At 43.3% G+C, this 19272-nt stretch overlaps 1 protein-coding gene across 3 annotated transcripts in view; it reads right to left on the reverse strand.

Moving 5' to 3' along the window:
- ATP10A (ATPase phospholipid transporting 10A (putative)) overlaps positions 1-19272 on the reverse strand; it is a 179162-nt gene that overhangs the window by 4239 nt on the left and 155651 nt on the right. For 2 of the 3 annotated variants that reach the window (XM_042941264.1, XM_042941263.1), the window contains exons 12-18: positions 14928-15031; positions 14708-14834; positions 11756-11940; positions 9940-10267; positions 7279-7355; positions 4125-4250; positions 304-504 (exon numbers count right to left, since the gene is read on the reverse strand). In XM_042941264.1, the coding sequence (XP_042797198.1) occupies positions 304-504; positions 4125-4250; positions 7279-7355; positions 9940-10267; positions 11756-11940; positions 14708-14834; positions 14928-15031 (1148 nt within the window). The remainder of the gene's footprint in view (positions 1-303; positions 505-4124; positions 4251-7278; positions 7356-9939; positions 10268-11755; positions 11941-14707; positions 14835-14927; positions 15032-19272) is intronic. The other variant, XM_042941265.1, reaches the window with a different exon arrangement.

Here is a 19272-nt window from a genome sequence, read left to right on the forward strand (position 1 = left end):
TTTTTTTAGCTTTATTGAGGTAAATTGATACACAAAACACATTTAATATATACATCTTGATGGGTTTGGACATATGCATACACCAGTATACTGTCACTACAACCAATAACTTCACTCTACTTAATGTACGGCACAATCAAGTAGATAGAATCCATTTTTTCATCCCACTGGTCATTTTCCACAATTTTAACAATTTCTCCCAGGGTGAGTTAAAGGGAGGTGTGAAGACTTGCACTTTCTGTAAGGTGAACATGGAGAGTGGGAGGGCCAAGATAGGAAGCGGGTACAGGAAGGGTCCCTTACCTCCATGTTCTGACCACTCTTGTAGAGCTGTGGTTCAGTCAGCAGCACATCAGCTGGCACATCCTTGTCCAGCACCCCAGTCACAAGCTGGGGAAGTGACGAGAAGAGCAGATTAAAGAAGATCAGATACCACTGGTCAATCATAGCAGATGCAGAGAAGCCACAGTAAAACTGGAACCAAAACAGGAGGCCCACAAACATCTGAAATCAAGAAAGGAAGAATGGGGATAAGCAATTCTTAGCTGTCCCTGCAGATTCTCATCCAAGGGATCTAAGAGTTTTGCAAAATTTGACTAACAAGATTAAACTTATTGACAACAATTTCCTCCAAAGATAGCCGTAACATTGTTGCTCTGTCCCTCCTCATTTCTTTGAGTATGAAGGACCAGCAATGGGAGATGAGAATTCCCAAGCAGAGCCCATGGAGAGAGGACACTGGTACCAGCCTGTGAGAAATGCAGATTGGATGGAACAAGCATTTACTGAGCACTTATGAAAGTGCTGGTTAGGCCTTTCCTGACAGTCCCTTAACTCCACAGGACAAATTCCTTATATCTTGTTCCTAAGGCCAGCCGAGATAAAGTCCAGCTGAGTAGAAGAATTCCTCATAAAGGTCCAGCAGGGTCTAGGGTTGCTCACATTTCAAAAGGGTCAGCTGTGTTCTTCACCCATTGCAGCTTCTTCCCTAGCACCTCTCCTCTGTGATAGTAAACTAAACCTACTTGTGTTACATCCCAGATCTTGCCGCTGTCTTTAGTCACAAACATTTTCTGATGAAGAACAGTGGGAAATTATTGATTCCCATGGCAAAGAGGACACACAGGAACATGGCAGAAGTCGGTAATGCTACCAACACTGGTGCCTTGACCAAGTCCTGATATCCACCAGGTACTCTGCTGGCAGGTGAGCTGTAGTTATTATCACTGGTTCTTACAGCTACCCCCCACTTTGCCGAATAGTAAAGTGAAGACCAGGGAGCTTGAACAGCCTCTTCAAGTCCATGCTCAGTAGAAGTTGGGTGGATCTCTTCCCACTATCACTGAACATCAGTGGGTTGAGTGTATTTACATGAGAGCATGGCAGTTTAGTGATGGCAAAGCATTTACACTTATAAGTTGTACACTTATCAATTTGGCACAGATCATTTAACCCCTTTCTGCTTCAGTGTCCTTGTCCATGAAATGGGCATCCCAATGGTACTTAGCTATGGGTTGTTGTAAGGATTAATGAACTTATGCATTTAAAGTACTCACAAGAGCTCCTTGTGAGTACTATAGGTACTCACTTATGGTTTGTACAGTTTGCAGTACAGTTATTTCCTTAGCCTCAAGCAGGGCCAGCGTGTTTACACCATTTAGAGAAAAGGAAACTCAAGTCCAGCATGTTAAATGACTTAACTATGGTCATTGTATGAGTAATAAACCCAACTTGTTCAGCCACTTGTGGGTCTGGGCCTGGAGGGTATGGACACTCCCAGGACAGAACATGGTGGAAGAACATTCTCTGCTGGGGACCACAGGTAATGGCCTGGGTTTTAGTTCTGGAGCTGTCACTGTCTCTTTCTGACCTTGACTCAGTCACTTACCTTCTCTGAGCTTTGGTTCCTGGACCTGAAAATGGCTTGCTCTGAAGATCAGAAAAAAATGACACGTTTTCTCCAAGTCTTGTTTCAGTCTATGACCTAATGCAACTTTTCCCTTCCACACTGAAAACTAACAAACTTGGATTTTTCATTGACTTTCTTCCATTCTCACTCCGACTGTTGACTTTCACCCACCCCCATAGGCTCAGCCTACTGAGTCATCAATGAGCAACTGGAGTCAGGAGAAAGAGGAGGAAAAGTACTTAAATAATTGAGACTTTTTTTTCCCCTGTAGTACCAAAAAGACTTCTTCCCAAACTACTGTTGCTATGGAAACTTTCCTTCTCTCCTAAAACTAATGACTTTCTCACTTTGGGAGGCAGGGTGATTTTCCTTGCACTTCTCAACTAGATTAAGTGCTTGTTAACAGAGGCCCTGCATCTTATGTGGAATAAAGACAAGTACCCCCTCCTTCTTTCATTCCCTCCAGGAGGACAGATTCATTACGGCAGGCAGGAGGCTGTGCTCATTCAGGTAGCCACTCTGGCACTCATTTGCAACTAAAATGTTGAATTTCTTCCCCTCAGTCTGCGAAATTTTCATGAGGAATTACAGAGAATAGACCTCAACTCTCATATTTTGCTTTTAGAAAACAATCAGAAAAATCCCTAGGAAGCAAAAAAAACTTGCTCAAGATTGCATAAGTAATTAATGACAGAAAGAGAGCTAGGGTTCCATCTGCCCAGCCCCACTCATCTGTACTCAAGCACCCATTCACCTCTTTGGGAACTGAGAACCTCTAAATTTGCAACTATATGCATGGAGACCTCAGCTCTGGGGATGCAATGCTAGCATGGTGCAGACTTCCTTGGACAGAATCCTAGGCAGAACCTAATCTGAATTAATTTCCAGGACCCAACCTACCAATCAGACATGCCCTGACTGGTCCTAAGTATCTGTATTCATTTTGCTAGAAGACATTTTGAAAATGGATGAGGGTGAGGGGGCAAGAGGGTTGGGAAAGATAGGTAGGTCTAAATCTCCAGAACAAACAAGAACAAGAGGCATACCGGTGGCAGTTTAGACTTAGTATGATTTTTAAGTGGAATTAATGGGAAAGAAATAAGAAATATATCTTTTCATTTATTGTGTATTTTATTCTTTTTCAGAAGAGTATAGGATGACCTTGACATTGGAATTGTGGTATCCAATGTGATAGATTTGTGGGACTACCCTGAAAGATCACTTACACCAAGAGTTTATTTTGTCTGTTTATACATTCAGCCACAAGCTATTAGAGACAAGAGCAACACATACCCACTCAGCAACTTCTTAGCAAAATGTCTATCCCTCACCTACAAGAAGGGCAGGGTTCAGAAATGGCCATGCATCCATTCTGGAGGGCTATGGAGAAAGACGCTTGTCTGCCAAGGTCATAGTAATAAAAGAACTAAGAATTAAACATTAGGATCAACATGAAATGGAGAAAGGCCCTGGATTAGAGCCTCTGGAGAGAGAACTGTCATCAGCCAGCCTGGGTATGACCCAACTGGAGCATCAACTACAGACTGAGCTGGCCAGAAGGGGGCATGTCTGCCCTGCCAGCACAGAAGACAGTGTGGCAAGACCCTGCTGGTGGCCCTGTTCCTCAGGCCCTAAGCTTGCATTCTGACTAGGAGACTGGCACACTGGCCCAGTGTGGGTATGTTTTAACAGAGGCTGTTCAATATTGGAATCACAGCATGACTAAGTCCTGTCATTCTGATTCCAGGACTGCCAATACACTCCTACTTGTCACTGGATTTCCTGACTGCTCTAGAGTGAGCAATGATCAGAGGACTCCTGTCTGTGGACACCTCAGCAGTCTGCTCCTGAGAAACACATTAACAGAGTGGTTAAGAGTTGGGAGCCAGATGAACTGGGGTTAAATGCTGCCTGACTACTCACTAGCTGTGTGACCTTGTGCAAACAAGTGGACATTCTTGTTTGATCCACCTGTTTCCACAACTTACCCACTTACAGGTGCAGTTACCCTCATGTGCCTGTGAGTTAGACTCCTGAGCCTATAGGGTGCAAGCCCAGGCCAGGCCTGGGGGAAGTTCACAAAGGCTGAGGAGGATGGAACCGACAGGAAGCCTTGGGATGGCCAGTGGGCCACATTCAGGTGATGGTCCAATAAATCTCAGCTAAGGCTTTTTGAATTCAAAAACTCTAGAAACCAGAAGTGTCAAATACCTACTGTATTTTTGTAGAAGAAGTACAGCACCATGTTGGCAAGTCGGGAATAGCACCAATGTCCATGAACAATTAAGAGTCTCTCAAGGTATCGGAATCTCGGCACTGCAAAGTCACTGGCCATCACTGCCTTGAAAGGGAGAGAAGTCCCTGTTATTGTTGACACCTTATTCCACCTAAGGTCTGTCATATCTTCCTCAAATACAAGGCAAACATGCATGGAGAAATCCAGTTTCAAACACAAATGTACATGTGACTGGCCAAGGCTCACTTTACCAGGATTTCCCTTATTATCTCCTTCAGTTAAAAAAAAAAAAAAAATCAATCTCAACAAGCACTCTAGTTCAGGGATATCATTTTATAGAAGTCATTTAAGATTTAAAATATATGTAATTGTTTTTTACAAGTTTTTGTTTTCCCATGCTTTTTTTAACAAGCAAAAAACAAAAACAAAAGCCCAGAGATGTACACAGCTTCTCTGCTATTCTCCACTCTCTGATGTTTTATTCGTATTAGGATCTCAACCCAGAGATGAACCAAAGCTGCCCCTTTTGTATGCATCCTGGCAGTTGACCATCCGGATAGGTATGTTTTGGGTCCTTCTCCTCAGGAGCCACAGGTGATAAGCAAGGCCAAGCCTATGGCTCTGCAGGCCTTCACATAATCCAGTCCCAGAAAGCCGCTAAAGGGCAATGGGTGTCCACTCCACCCAGAAGACAGTGGGGGAAAGCAGGTTTCCTCCATGCTGGGGAAAGATGACTGGGGGTGGAAGCTTCCTCTCACTTCACTCAGCATCATGCTCTATACAATTAAACTGGGCCAGACAAATGCCATCAAAATTATATCTTTTGTACCCAGAATAACTTAGACCCCACCATATAATGCATTTTTCTATGTGGGAAAAAAGAGTTAAAGAAAATATCAGGAAAAGATAGATTTCTGCTTATCTTTGAAGGATTGTTCTATACAAAAATGTCAGTCTGCTTCATTTATTTCCCTATAGTCAAATAACTCCTAGAAAATAGTAGATCACACTTGATGTGGTCTTCTGTGGATCAGAATAATGTAATTATACATGACAGAAAAGTGAGAAGCCTTAGAATGTCTGCTTTCTGAATCAAAAGTTAAGGATTTCAAAGCAAATACTGTTTCTATACCTCTTTCTGTCATCACTGGGGTTTGGAGGGCTTTGTGTATTCCTCTCCAGACTTCTGACACTCCTTCCTGCCTCCAAATCTAGGCCCCAAACCCACTGTTTGTCCCTCTGTCAAGGTGGATCCCAGCTAGGTTAGATCCTCCATGCAGAAACTAGTGTTTCTCTTTGATGGCATTTATTACAATTGTGACTATTTGTGAACATTTAAAATATGTATCTGTCTTCCCAGCTTTTTTCTGGACATTCCATGAGAGCCAGGATAGTAGAGGTTGTGATCACCCTGAATTCTGAGTTCTGAGTCAGTGCTTGGCCCCATGAAGTGATCAATAAACATGGGGAACTAGATGACCCCATGAAGACCAAGCTTCTTGGAGATGCAGCATCTCCTTTGTCCAATTGGGATAGCTTCTCCCATCATGCTCTATATAATTAAAGTAACTGGGCCAGACAAATGCCCAGTTGGCTAATCTGGGAAGCTCCAAACACTCTCACTTATTCTCGATCTGCTCAGATTCCTAGTGTCACTGTTACCACAGCATCCCACAAAGTCTATCTTCCAAAGGGCTCACCTTTACTTACTGGACTAAAGTGAAAGCGGGTAAATATTCCCTGGGAACCTGAGCACTTAGAACAGTAAGAAAAGGTATCAGGACTTATTGTCATCTTACTTAATGCATCCTTAATAAGAAGTGTGGCTTTAAATAAATGCAAAAGTGTCCAGCAACATCCTACCTGGAAGTTATGCCCACTCAAAGCTTTGTCTCAGTATGTGCCCTATGGCTTGGCTGTTCCCATCACTTCTCACATGATTTCAATCATGGATCTCTCTGGCCCCTGCCTTGAGGAAGTGAGTAGTGGTGGCAGCTCAGTCTCTTCCCCATCCAAAAACCTGACCATCTTTCACACAAAATGTATTTACTTAGTGTATTTCTCTTGCATATACTATTTATGGGCACTGCCCTGGTCAGCTTTTCACTATAGAAAACCGATGCAATGGCGGCGATAATGAAAACATCAAAATGAACCAACTATTATGATTATGTTTATCAATTCACCACCCTAACCTCTTCCCCTGGGCACACAGCACTAAAAGGCAGGGATGGAACCAACCCTGGGCTGCATTTTTAGTTTCATGGAAGAATTAAAACCACACAAGTAACATAGCACAGTGACTGAGGTCAGATGAGAGCAGGAGGGTAAGGCATGTGCTGAGACTGGGCCAAGAGGGAACTACTATGTTTCTAGCTCAGGACTTTCCAACTTACTATTATTTGCATGTCAGGTAAGGAAATTAAGGAGTTCTGCACAGACCTGGCACATATTAAGTGTTCAATGAATAATTACTGATTGCATCAATGAATGAATCAACCAATGACTAAATGGTGACCAACATCTGGATTTTTAGGAGAAGAAAACACGATAGATTGTTCTCTAAAGTTTCCACCAAGTTAAAAAAAAAATGTCATGATTCAAAGTTAATCAAATGTTGGAAATTGTTGTGATACTACATCCAGAAGAAAGTTGTTTTTAATTAACTCAGTTGTTCAACATAAAAATCACATGTTGAAAACCAACATAGTGACAAATGAAAAAGGCAGAGACTAATTTTCATGTGAGTCAAGATGGCTACTTTCAATTTTTATAATGATACTAGGTTCCAACTGTCCTACAGCAGATTCATTTTTTCAAATGGTTATCTCTAATGTTAAGGAACAGCAAAACATGCCCTCCCAGGATGAGCCATAAATAGCCACAGCGGTGATGACTCACCTTGCCTTACTCTGTTCCACTTATTTCACAAAAATATACTTATAGACATAGGCAAAGTTTTTACTGCTTCATAAACATGAAGGACTAGCCATCTTCCACCTTATCATCTACTACTGGCTTACAACCATCATGTTTTATTAAAGGCCAACCCTTTAGCTTACTTGACAAAGTTCATAGCAAGGTATGTCAGTGGGCCACTTGGACACATAGGACAGTCCTGATTGGTCTTTACCTGCATGCCCTCCTGGCCCGAGATTCCCACACCCACATCTGCCACCTGGATCATGCTGACATCATTGGCTCCATCTCCTAGAAACAGCACAGGCAGGAAGAATCATTTGAGTTGAGGTGCACAGAATCAAATGGCTTGACGGATCTTCATGGGGTCCCTATTGGGCTGAGTCCTGTGAAAGGGTCATGGGGATGAGTGAGGAAGAGGCAGTACAGAGTTTGCCCAGGAAATTGAGTTAAGCAGTCAGAAAAAAACATGGTGTGAGGTTTGGAACTGCCTGTCACATCAAGAGATGTTTCAGAAAGCAGGCTCGCATGGTAACCATTTTACTTAGTATTTGCTCTACATTATTGGCTCACCTACCTATACAGAGAGCCCTTAACACGGTGTGGTGTCTGGCACAATAAAGATGGTATCATCACCATTATTATTACTTACTGAACTCTAGCCTTTATCGCATGTAGAATATATCAGTCAAGTCTATTCTAATTCATACTAACAGGAGTGGCTTTCTGAACTGAACAAAGGAGGTTAAATTCTGCCCAGCAAACTGTAGAGTTCTTTTTGTACACTGATTACCAGCAAGTTTATTAGCTATTGTGCTTGCCCTTAGGTCCTTTAAAGATGTAATAAAGAAGAACTTCTATTTGTTCAGTCAAGCTGCTGATGGTTAGAAAATGGTTAGGAACATAAAACATAGGTTAGAGGTCTCATCATCTTCAGGGAAAAGCAAGCAGAGACTTAAAGTCTTTGTCACTAAGTGACAATGACCATTCTTGGAATGGGGCAATAGAAGGGCCCAAATCCCAGAGTACCTCCCAAGTTTCAAATATGCAAAAAGTGCAGACATACAAGTTGGAGTGATTCATAATGTGGCTATAGGATATCTGTGTCCTATGATTTTCCTGTTCTTTATTGTGCTGGCCCAACATGAGTGATCAGTCAATATTTGTCACACTGAAATTCTGTGAAGTAGTAACAATCTCTGCAGCTTCTCCCACACACAATGTCCCAATCAAAGTGAGATATGGTAGGTAATAATGTTCTCTACATTATTAACTGCTAGACACCTGGGACTAGGTGCCATCAATGCTTTCACTCATGGTCAAAGAAATGAGCCAAAGTTCTGATGGGTCATTACTTTCCCTTTCTCTTTTGAGATTCTATTTTGTTTTTTCTTTTCTTTGTAACCAACCAAGACTCTACCTCCATTTTTCAAAAATGAATACCATACACCAGTGATTCAGTGACTGATCCAGGCACTGATTAAGCTTTGAAAATGTGGTTTACTCATTTGTGTCTTACACCAACCTTACCAGGAGGTATGGTCCTCATGTCACCGCTGAGAGTTGCTCAGAGAAGCCTGCACCCAGCCTGCACACTCCTCAGCACCTACAAAACTTGCTCAGGGAGCTTTGAAGGCCACTCCAGACACATGGGGGCAAAGGTGGTACTGAGACAGCCTCCTTTGGAAGGGGTCTACCCATGGAGACTTCCCACAGCCTGGACCAGGGAGTCATAGCTAAACATGTATACACATCTATGCTCATCTCACTCCCCTTAGTGGTTACCACAGCCCTCAAGATGTACAGAGCTGTCTCCATGACAACCACACTAAGGCCCTCCAACCTCAGACCCAGACTCTACACTAACCTCAACCCTATCCTAATGTGAGAGGGTAGTAACCCCCACATCAACAAGGGGGGCTGTCACAGACCTTTTGCAGAAAATACTATAAATATTATTGATTAGTGAGGACCCTTTATTTCAAAACTAAATCTCACCTAGGTATGCATTCTATATTCAGGGAGACCAAAATTTTTGAGATCTGGGGGTCAAGGAGATCACTCTTTTCCCCAGGCTACCCAGTCTTTCCCAGCCCTCACCAGCAAGTGGTGCTGCTGAGTCCCTGAACCTGGTTGGAGACCAGACCCCAACCATATGTGGGTGGGGATGGTGCCCTGGGAGGAGACAGGGGAGGACCAGGTAGCACTGGATAGGAGCCTGGAAAGCTCTCCAGGCCAACAGTCTGCAAGGAAAAGCCACCATTAGATGCACAGTCCTTAAAGAAAGGATGTTAAGATTTAGCAACTATTCACATGCTTATGATGGGTTCATTTAATTACATGCTTGTCTTGGAACATTCAGCAAAATTCAAAGGATAAGAGGCAGTGGGAATTATGATCACCATCAAGTTTTTGGGCTCTTGTAGCATTATGGAGTCTTGGGACTCCAGTTGGCTCACAGTGACCAGAAACACCTGCATAGGGCCTTCTTTCTAAGGTGTTCTGGGGTAATGGCTAGCATGCAGGGCTCTGCTGTGGCCGAGGCTGCCTGGAATGGCTGATCTCTAGTTTCCTGTCTTGCAGGAAACACTATATAAGTTCTGTCTTCTTAAACCATCATTGTATTACTGGCTTCCTATATATAGCTATAACTGTTGCTACCATAGTTTGTAATTTTCAAATCTACATTTTGTATTTCAAACAGGATGTCTGTTTTATTGTATTAGGTGTGATTTTAAGAATAGGAAAAAGAGCAAGGGAGTGTTTCCCTGTCTTACAGGAGAGCATAGAAGGGGTGGAAAATGCAGGAAGCAACTGCACAAGATGTGGGCTACTCATTTACACAGGGCCCTGCCTGGCTAGCCTGGATACTTGCCTATGGCCAGGGTCATGGCCTTGAGCTTGCTTCTGACCAGTTTCACCACCATACTCTTCTGCAGAGGTGTCGAGCGACAGCAAAGGACTGACCGGCACTGCTTAGCGAGAAAGAGAAATTTGTCTTCTAGGTTTTTCTCAAGGGCATAGGCCAGACTTCTCCCGTCGATCACGAGGCTCGGGCTGGGGCCAGAGGTGGTGGACGTGGAGGGTGGGCAGAGAGGGGAGAACCCCACGCTCACGTTGTCTGTGGTCTTCTCAGGGCCAATGCGGGGGCTCCTGGACTGCACGTAGTGTAGGCACTGGTCTAGCAGGGCCTCACAGGCCTCCTGAAATGGGTATGAGAGGACAGTGTAATTCATTCAGCTGCGCCACAGATTACCTTCCTTGACACTCAGAGTCTGATCATCTCAAGGGCACCAGGCTGCAGGCTCTGCCCAGAAGGCCTCCCTCCTAAAACTGGGAAGTTAGTTGAAGATGAAGACTTTCCACATTGAAGACGATGAACTTGTAGGGTTTTGATAAGATTCTACTTTATTTCCCTTTGTACTATGTGGAGGTTAGATAGAATATCTTCATTTTGGAAGGCCTGAATGTATGTGGCTAAACTGCTGGCTGGTTAGGCGAGGAAGCCTTATATGTACTTCTCCCTGGCTCTCTGAGGCCTTTACTCAGCCCTTCTTGTTTCTTCTTGAGGTACAAAGCCCTTTAAAAGTCTGTTATGATCATCCGCTAAGGAAGTGTAATTATCAGTGTTTCCCTAATGTCTCCAGTTGACCAGGGAAATAAATTTTTTAACAAGCATACAAAAGGCTTTTACTGACAATGCCCTTTCAAAACTGTACCTGAATTCCAGAAAGAATAGGAACATTTAATGGGGAACCTGAGGGGTCAGGGGACATAAGAAAGACAACTATTTCCAGAAACAAACACACTCCAGGGAAGGCAAGTAGTTCTTGGCCCTTTATAGACAGTAAGCCCACTGGGTAAGCAATCGATTTCCTGCAATATACCCTGAAAATCCAGCTGTGTTCAGTAAGTGCTTATTAAGGAACTCTTGTACTTAGAAAAGTGAGTGAGACAAGACTTTGGCTCAGGTCATGATCTCAGTTTGTGAGTTCAAGCCCCACATTGGGCTCTGTGCTGACAGCTCAGAGCCTGGAGGCTGCTTCAGATTCTGTTTCTCTGTCTCTCTCTCTTCCCCTCCCCCACTCATGTACGTGCATGCTCTCTCAAAAATAAACATTAAAAAAAATTTTTTTAAAGAAAAAGTTGATGAATTGGACCTCATAATCCAGTTCAAAAAGATGTTTCAAGTGGGATCTCACTCAAGGAATCAGAGCCCATACCAGGGCTTTATGAGAAGTAGATAATCCCTACACACTTGATGATTTAAATAGATAAATGTGATTGGATCAAAACCCTCAGTGCACAGTGGGGCATCAATGAGACAACCCATCCTGTCCTGAGTACATCAGTGCTGAATGGACTGGTTCCCTGGCTCATGTGACCTCATAAAAGACTTCTCTAACATTGTTGACATGGACAGGTCAGGGAAAACAAGTTGAACTTTGCATTTGTAAAGTCCAGATGTATGTCCCTTTGAAATTAAGAAATTCCAGCAAATTCCACACCTTCCTAGGCAATGACAAAAACATTCTAAGTGCCAGAAACACAACACAGGTGTAAACAGAGAGGTAGAGGGCAAAGGCCTCTCATAGCAGTTGTCAGAAATTGAAAACATTCCTGTTGCTGCGGGGGCTAGTTGGGTATGAAGCTGTCCCAGGTAGAACACAGGCTCCTGGAAACATACACACCTGGGACTCAGCATTCAGGGTGATGACTTCCTCATCATGGTCCAGCAGTTTGCAGGCATATGCAATGTTAATAGCGGTTTCTTGTTTGTCACCGGTGAGAACCCAAATCTGCAGGCCTGCTTGACGCAATTTAGCAATGGTCTCTGGGACTCCATCCTGCAGGCGGTCTTCAATCCCAGTAGCACCTGGTCAAATGTGCAACAGTGTATGTGATCCCCCTCCTCACATGCCCTCAGACCCTGATGGGGTACGAATGCATGCCATCACCAACACACCAAAGATGCTGGCATGACCCCATAGACTGGGAGCAGCTTGAGGCTGGTCTCATGTGGAAGCAGTCTTTGATAATTCATCATTTCAGGACAGTGGTAAACCCTTTCAATAACTCCCTCGATTGACACAGTCAAGAATAAGTCAGAATAACTGAGGCACTAAACACAATTCTCTGTTCATTTGCCAACAACAAAGCACTTCCAATGTTTTCTAACATGCAGCTAATTTTTAACTTAATAGATAACGTGGAAACAAATCTTGTGGGAAATGTTTATAATGACCATATTCTGAAGGATGAAAAAGCTTTAAAAATTATCCATTCCATGTAAAATTTCTGGTGAATGACATCCACAATATTTGCTCTCAGCAATGCTTACCATTATCTGTCTACACAGACCACACAAGCCATTATTTCTTGAAAGCAACGTTATCCAGAAGTTACTGTCCCCATAAATGTAAGTAATAAGCGGTGGCTTTCCCTAGGTAGGCCTCTGTATATTGGAACAAATCTACTCAGTGCCAAAAGAGGCTCTCCAGGTCAGCCTCAGTTTTGTTCCTGTTGCCAACATAATGAGATTGTCTCTATCTCCCCTCTTAAAGTACAACGTTGACTGAGGGCCCCTCATCAGCCCTACCTTTCTCTTTTATGCCATACTCATCCCTGTGATAAGAAGCTGCTATGGGCTGAATGTGTACCACTACTCCCAAAACTCATAGGTTGAAGCCCTAACCCTCAGGGTGATGGCATTAGGAGGTGGTGCCTTAGGGAGGTGATTAGGTCATCAGAGTGGAACACTCATGAATGGGGTTAGTGCACTTATAATAAGGGACACAGGAGAGATGATCTCTCTCTACCATTTACGGATACAGAAGGAGGACAGTCATCTGGAAACCAGCAAGACAGCCCTTTAAGGAACCAAAATGGCCAGTACTTTGATATGGGACTTCAGTCTCCCTAACTATGAGAAAGCAATGTCTGTTATTTGAACTGTCCAGTCTGTGTTATTTTGTTATGGCAGCCTGAAATGATTAAGATAGACACCACTTCCTTTTCTCTTCCTAAAACAGATGAGTTGGCAGATGCGAGGAGGGTGGAGTCAAGGTATAATTGACCTACAAAAAGCATTCAATAACTTAAAGACACATCACCACATGCGGCTAAGTACTGGATCCTGTGCCTGTTTCTCACTCAGTGCTCCACTGCAGCCCTTCTGTTCACCTCAGAGAATTATCACCCAGCAGAAGGAAACTGGGATGTCAAAAGACAGAGTCACATGCCCAGGCTCTCATGGCCAGTAAATGACAAAGCCAGGATTGAACAACCAAGCCAAGGCTCCTAGCCTCTGAAAAAAGGAAAGGTAGCAGTGAAATAGTATAGGTGAAGGGACAGACTAGGGGCTCACAGCCAAGTCCTCAAATAGTTAAGGTCTTACCTTCTTGGAAGGGGAAGAGATTTTATCTGTGTTGCTCCAGAGGGTAGGACAAGTGTCCACTGGAAGAAGAAACTGGGGAGGCAAATTTTACTCCACTCAAGAGTCAGAGCTCTCCAGGGAGAGTGTCCCACAGTGAAGGGTCAGAGAACTTAGACAGGCACACCTGTCCTCAGGCCAAGAGGACAAGCAGGATCCCCTGCCTTGCCAAAGGGTCTCATCTCTTTTGGAGAAGCATGTTCTAGATGTGAACAGTCCTAGCTCAGTAAATCAAAACCTGGCAGACTAGAAAAAACTGTTTCCAAGTGTTTTCATTTAATCACTCCCAGGGATACTGCTCATGATGTCTCTGGGCCTCTGGATCTTGGGCCTTTTTTGTGCAGTGCATGCCCTCTTATAGGATACCACAGGCAGAAAAAGAATATTATATAAAGTATGTATGTTATGCTATTAAATATATTATTAAGATTAATTAAATATTATATTAGGTATGTATATATAGATATGTAGGTAGCCCAATTCCTTTGTCCAGGGAACAAGGGCAAATGAATTACAGCCTCTCTGTATTGAATGAAGAGATGAACTCCAGTTTCTCCATGCCCCAGGTATACCATCTGACTACTAGCACCACAGGATGTAGTGTGTGTATATACAGCATGATTACAAATGGTGCAGTCACAGAGAGCATGTATACAAAGACTCAGCTAATTTAATACAAATTTAATATTAAATATTTTAAATATTAAAATAAATACTCTTATAAATACTAATATGAACACAGTAGCAAATTTGAGCACATTTTAGTAAAAAATGAGCTCATTTTCTTTTTCAACCAAATTGAATCCATGAAACATTCATAAGACATAAAGTGCAACCATTTCTGGAGTCCAACAGTTTCTTTTTGTCTTAGGGGTAGGAGGTAGACTCAATAAGCATCAGTTGTTGAGAAGCCTTGTTCCTCATCTCTATTTCTGTGAGAAAGCAGTGTTTAAGGGAAGGCAAGTCAGGTGTTGTCACTGGGTGTCTAGTGGGACAGTACATGGAACATCAAGAAACGGGACATGGTGTGAATGTTCAATCAAGGATGGTTGGTCCTGGGAGCCATGCTAGCATCAGGCCAGGCAATTCCTTAATCAAGGCCAGCATGTGAAGAGCTTCCAAAGACTGGAGCCATGTCACCTCACCATCCAGAACTGTCTCTGCAAATTTCATACTGCTCAGTGCAACGCATGCTCATGTGCATAATTACCCAACAGATGCAAATTTGTTTCCAGGCGAATGGCAGACTGGAAGAGAAGCTCTTCACGATTGTCCAGGGAGGATTCTGCTTCTAAATGACTTTGCAACCAACAGGCATACTCTTCTTCACTCAGAACCTACATGAGACACACTGATGAATCCAATGCAGGTGCTGAGCACTGTTGGGGCAGTGGTCAGCATGTGCACTTGTGGAGGGGGCACCCACTCACCCTTTTGGCAATGCACAAAGTGCGCAGACCTTCCACTGCGTACAGGTTGAGGTAATTCTGAGTCTTGCTTCGGATTTTCTTTTGATGCCTTCCTCTGGCGTCATCTAGGTTGGAATAGAAGCAGAAACATGGATGAGTAAGAACAGAGTCCAGCAGACTGCCCTGGACCACTCCATAAACCTCAGGTAGCTTTGCACGGTGTTGAAACAGCTCTACACATATAGCTGACACAGAGGAGAGGTCAGCACCACTCTAGATGTTCTAGCCTGGAAGCTCTTCTCACCCAGCTTCCAGGCAAGCCTCCCATGAAAATGGCCACATTTTTAAGGTCTGAAAGTAGTCACGTTCACAGACACAGAAAGGAGCATAGAGGAGACAAAGGGGTTGTTCAAAGGATGCAGAGCAGTGTGAACCTATTTTACACTAGTGAACTGTATACTTATTAAGATGGTAAATTTTATGTTATGTGGGGTTTTTTACCACAGTTAAAAAGAAAAAGCTAAGAAACTAGCTGTCTACATGTGAGACCTCTCCAAACATCCACCCTTTTCTGTTTCCTGTAGACACAGCTGAGCATACTTATTACTTATTATTGAACTACGGAAGTGCTGACTTTGAGCCTCACCCAACTTGTGGCATCCATGACAAGGTGACACACACTTTTGTAACTCTTAACATTTTCTTGGGTCACCAATTATGAGTGGGAAATCATAAAGCACTATAGTTTGTGCATGATAAAAGTATATTATGACTGTGTTTCAGGGCCAGTGAGAAAGAAGTTGTCTTCACCTTTATGCAGTGTTCTAGCTGTCTGCATTTGGAATTGCATTTTGTTGCAATTCACTAAGCAGGAATGTCACAAGAGCATCCTACCCCATGATTTACTCCAACAATCTCCTGTGAAACCTCGGTACCACTAGATTCATCCCATGTCTATTTCTTCACTTGTAAATAGTATACACTTTTCACATAAAATTTAAGGTAAAAGCTGCTTTATTTTAAAAAGAACCACATCATATTTTTGACTGTTACTAATGACCTTTGTTGAAATGAGCTCATATAAACAAAACTTTATTAGTGATCTGGTATCCCTTTGGTCCAGGAGGTACACATAAATGAAGGTACATATTCTTCCAGTTTGCAAAAAATTGTACTTTAGCAGAAAGTGCAGTTTCTACCCCCAAAATGCCAGTAGTACTACCAGATAGAATATAAGATGCATAAATAGCACATAAGACATACTTTTACTGGGGCATCCAAGTGGCTCAGTCAGTTAAAAGTCCAATTCTTGATCTTGGCTCAGGTCATGATCTCACAGTGGTTCATGAAATTGAACCCCGCATGGGGCTCAGAATTCTCTCTCTCCCTCTTTCTCTGCTCCTTCCCCCACTGTGTGCACATATTCTCTCTTTCAAAATAAATAAACTTAAAAAAATACATACTTTTACTAAAAATATTATGTTGTTTATCTGAAACTTAAATTAACTGGGCATTCAATATATTTTGTGTGCTAAATCTGGCAACTCCATTTATCAGTGGTGAGGCTCCTGGTTTGGGGAAGGCTGTCTACTATCTGAATCAGGCCCTGGACAAACTGGACCTGGCAGAAACACTTTCACCTCTTAGACATGTGTTCTCCATAAAGATAGCGCCCCCATGGGTCTAAAACACTGGTTGTGGGGCAAAAAAAGCCCAGACATGGGGTGCCTGGGTGGCTCAGTCGGTTGAGCTCCCGACTTCGGCTCGGGTCATGATCTCACAGTTTGTGAGTTTGAGCCCTGCGTTGGGCTCTGTGCTGACAGCTCAGAGCCTGGACTTGCTTCCAATTCTGTGTCTCCCTCTCTCTCTGCCCCTCTCCCGCTTGTGCTCTGTCTCTCAAAAATGAATAAATGTTAAAAAAAATTTAGAAAGCCCAGACATAATTTTAATTATATATTTAAAACATATTTAGGTATAGCATAAAGCACAGATATATATATAGCCTATCTGTGGCATTAAAATGTCATGGGGGAATAATTTAAAAAATGTCTAAAAAGGCTCCTTAAAGGGAGCAATAATGAATAAAAAAAGAGAGAGAGAGAAGGAAAATCCTGCCCTAGATGACTTTGCTTTAGGAATTTAAATTTCCTGGAAAAAAGACACTCAAAAAATGACATCTTAATTGTGACTACCATTTACTCCTGATATCATGATAGCATTTTTAGAACATGATAACAACATTATTCCAGACACTGGCTGTTCCTTGACCAGAGGCATCTGTCTAAGGGGCTTTGGAATTAAAATAACAATCATAAAGAACTTCAGTTCTCCAGAGAGGAGAGGGGAAGAAGGCAAAGGAGCAGTATGCAGGGGCTGTGCCCAAACACTTGTCAAAACAGAATCAATGGAAAAGAGGCAGGCCAGGCAGCTTGGCATTCTGGGTGCCCTGGATGAGTGTGCAATCACACAGGTGGCCACACTGAGCTGTTTCTGTATGGGAACACCCACAGCAGGTCCTAGGAAGAGCCCAGCCAGCCCTGCAGAGAAGCGGGGACTGCCCTGCCTCATTCCCTCCCTCCTCTAGACTTGAAGACATACATCTCCTCTGCCATTTGAGGTAAGACCTTGCTCCTGATTCTTACATGATTTCTCCCTTACAGATTCCCACTACATCAGTAGCTGGATAGTCACTGAGAACCAATGTCAGGGTCTGTAGGAATTGGCTCTTTGTGAATGCTGCGATACATCTGCATTCTGATGGAGGGGCCAGGATGGTAGAAAGAACTCAAACCCAAAGCAGACAAGCACCAAAGAGCTGGGGGCACCTAGGAAGAGTGGATTTGGTGCTGTCCTAGAAAGTACACCCGTGGACCCCCAGAGTTATGTGGTAAGCCTGGCTCTCTTGCACTGATCTCAGACTGCAGGCATTCTAACGTTCACATTGCATTTTCAGTGATATTCATGCAGTATCTGACTCTTCTTTCTGATACTTTACAGGCAACCCAGACCCCCTGTGGCTTTTATATCTATGGTAGTAGGAAGAATTCTGTGTTGCACTGCAAAACAGCCAGTTTGGTAATGGAGCAACATCATGGCCAGAGGTGGAACCAATGCTACCCAGCACCTCCTGGAGGGAGGTGGTGGCCTGAGGGGCACAGGAAGAAGGTCTCTGCAGCCACATCTGGGTGCTGGAGGTAAGGAGTGGGGGGCAAGCACAGTGTCAGACAGTAACAGCTCCTGTCAGTAAAGAAGACTCCCATGTCACTGCACTCAAGATGCAATAGGACTGAGAGGAGCCCTACCCCAGCTCTGGCCAAGTAGTGCACATGGACACTGCAGCAAGGTCCCCAACAGTGCACTGCTGGCAATGCTCAGGACCCTGTGAAGAGGCGCTCAGAGGAAAATTTCCACTCCTACTCATGATTTTAACATGTGCTTTTAAAATGCTTAGTGATACTTCTATTTCTTTATTTTTTCATTTTCTTAATGCTTTTGACAAATTTGTTTCTCTTATAAAGAGTCATCTCAGTAAGATGGCAAAATAAAGTGAATTTCCTCCCTTGTTTATTCATGCATTTATTGATTTATTGAATAGCAGCAATGGGTGATTCCCATGCTATGTGCTGGACTACTCTCCATCCTCACTCTTGGAGAAGGTGGGGCAATCTGGGGGTTTGTGTCTTAAACACCACAAAAAGTAGCAGCTGGACCAAGCAAGTAGCAGCTGGATTCAAGCAAGTGAATCATAAGGGGAAGGAACCAGAGAGAAGGGAAAGGGAGCTAGCTTATACTTTATGCTTATATAACACCAGACACTGTGCTAGGGGTTTGGACAGGGGCTTCCTATGAGGTCAGTATCCTGATTTCCTTTGTGCAGATGGGAAACTAAAGCAAAGAAAGTGACTCCTCCAGGGTCACTCCTTCCAGCCCATAAATGTAGACCTGGGATTTGAACAGAGGTCTGTAGGTACTAGAGTAGGATACAGTCCCTGCTTTCTACCTGATCCCCCACAACTTCTAAGATTTGATCATGTCCTGAGAATATGACACACTCCCTCTAACACAGTCACATCAACCATCATCGTAGCCTCCTCTTGCCTTTTTTTGTAGAAGTGTTATATCTCTTTGAAGAAAGATCTTAAAGATCTGAAGTAATCCAGAGGATAATACTTGTGTGCCCACCTTACTTTATCACCAGTGCACAGGTACAGCAGCTTGAACACAATGCTCTACTTCCTCAGCACAGGTAAGTGCTCCTCAAGTATGCTCTCCACACTCCATCCACCCACAAAGTAAAAGTTGAATGATTTATACATAATGCCGGGGTGTTACCAGTGGATAACTTCAAGGTAACCCCAGAGCCATC

This window comes from Panthera leo, chromosome B3, assembly GCF_018350215.1.
Source record: "Panthera leo isolate Ple1 chromosome B3, P.leo_Ple1_pat1.1, whole genome shotgun sequence".
NCBI classification, from domain to species: domain Eukaryota; kingdom Metazoa; phylum Chordata; class Mammalia; order Carnivora; family Felidae; genus Panthera; species Panthera leo.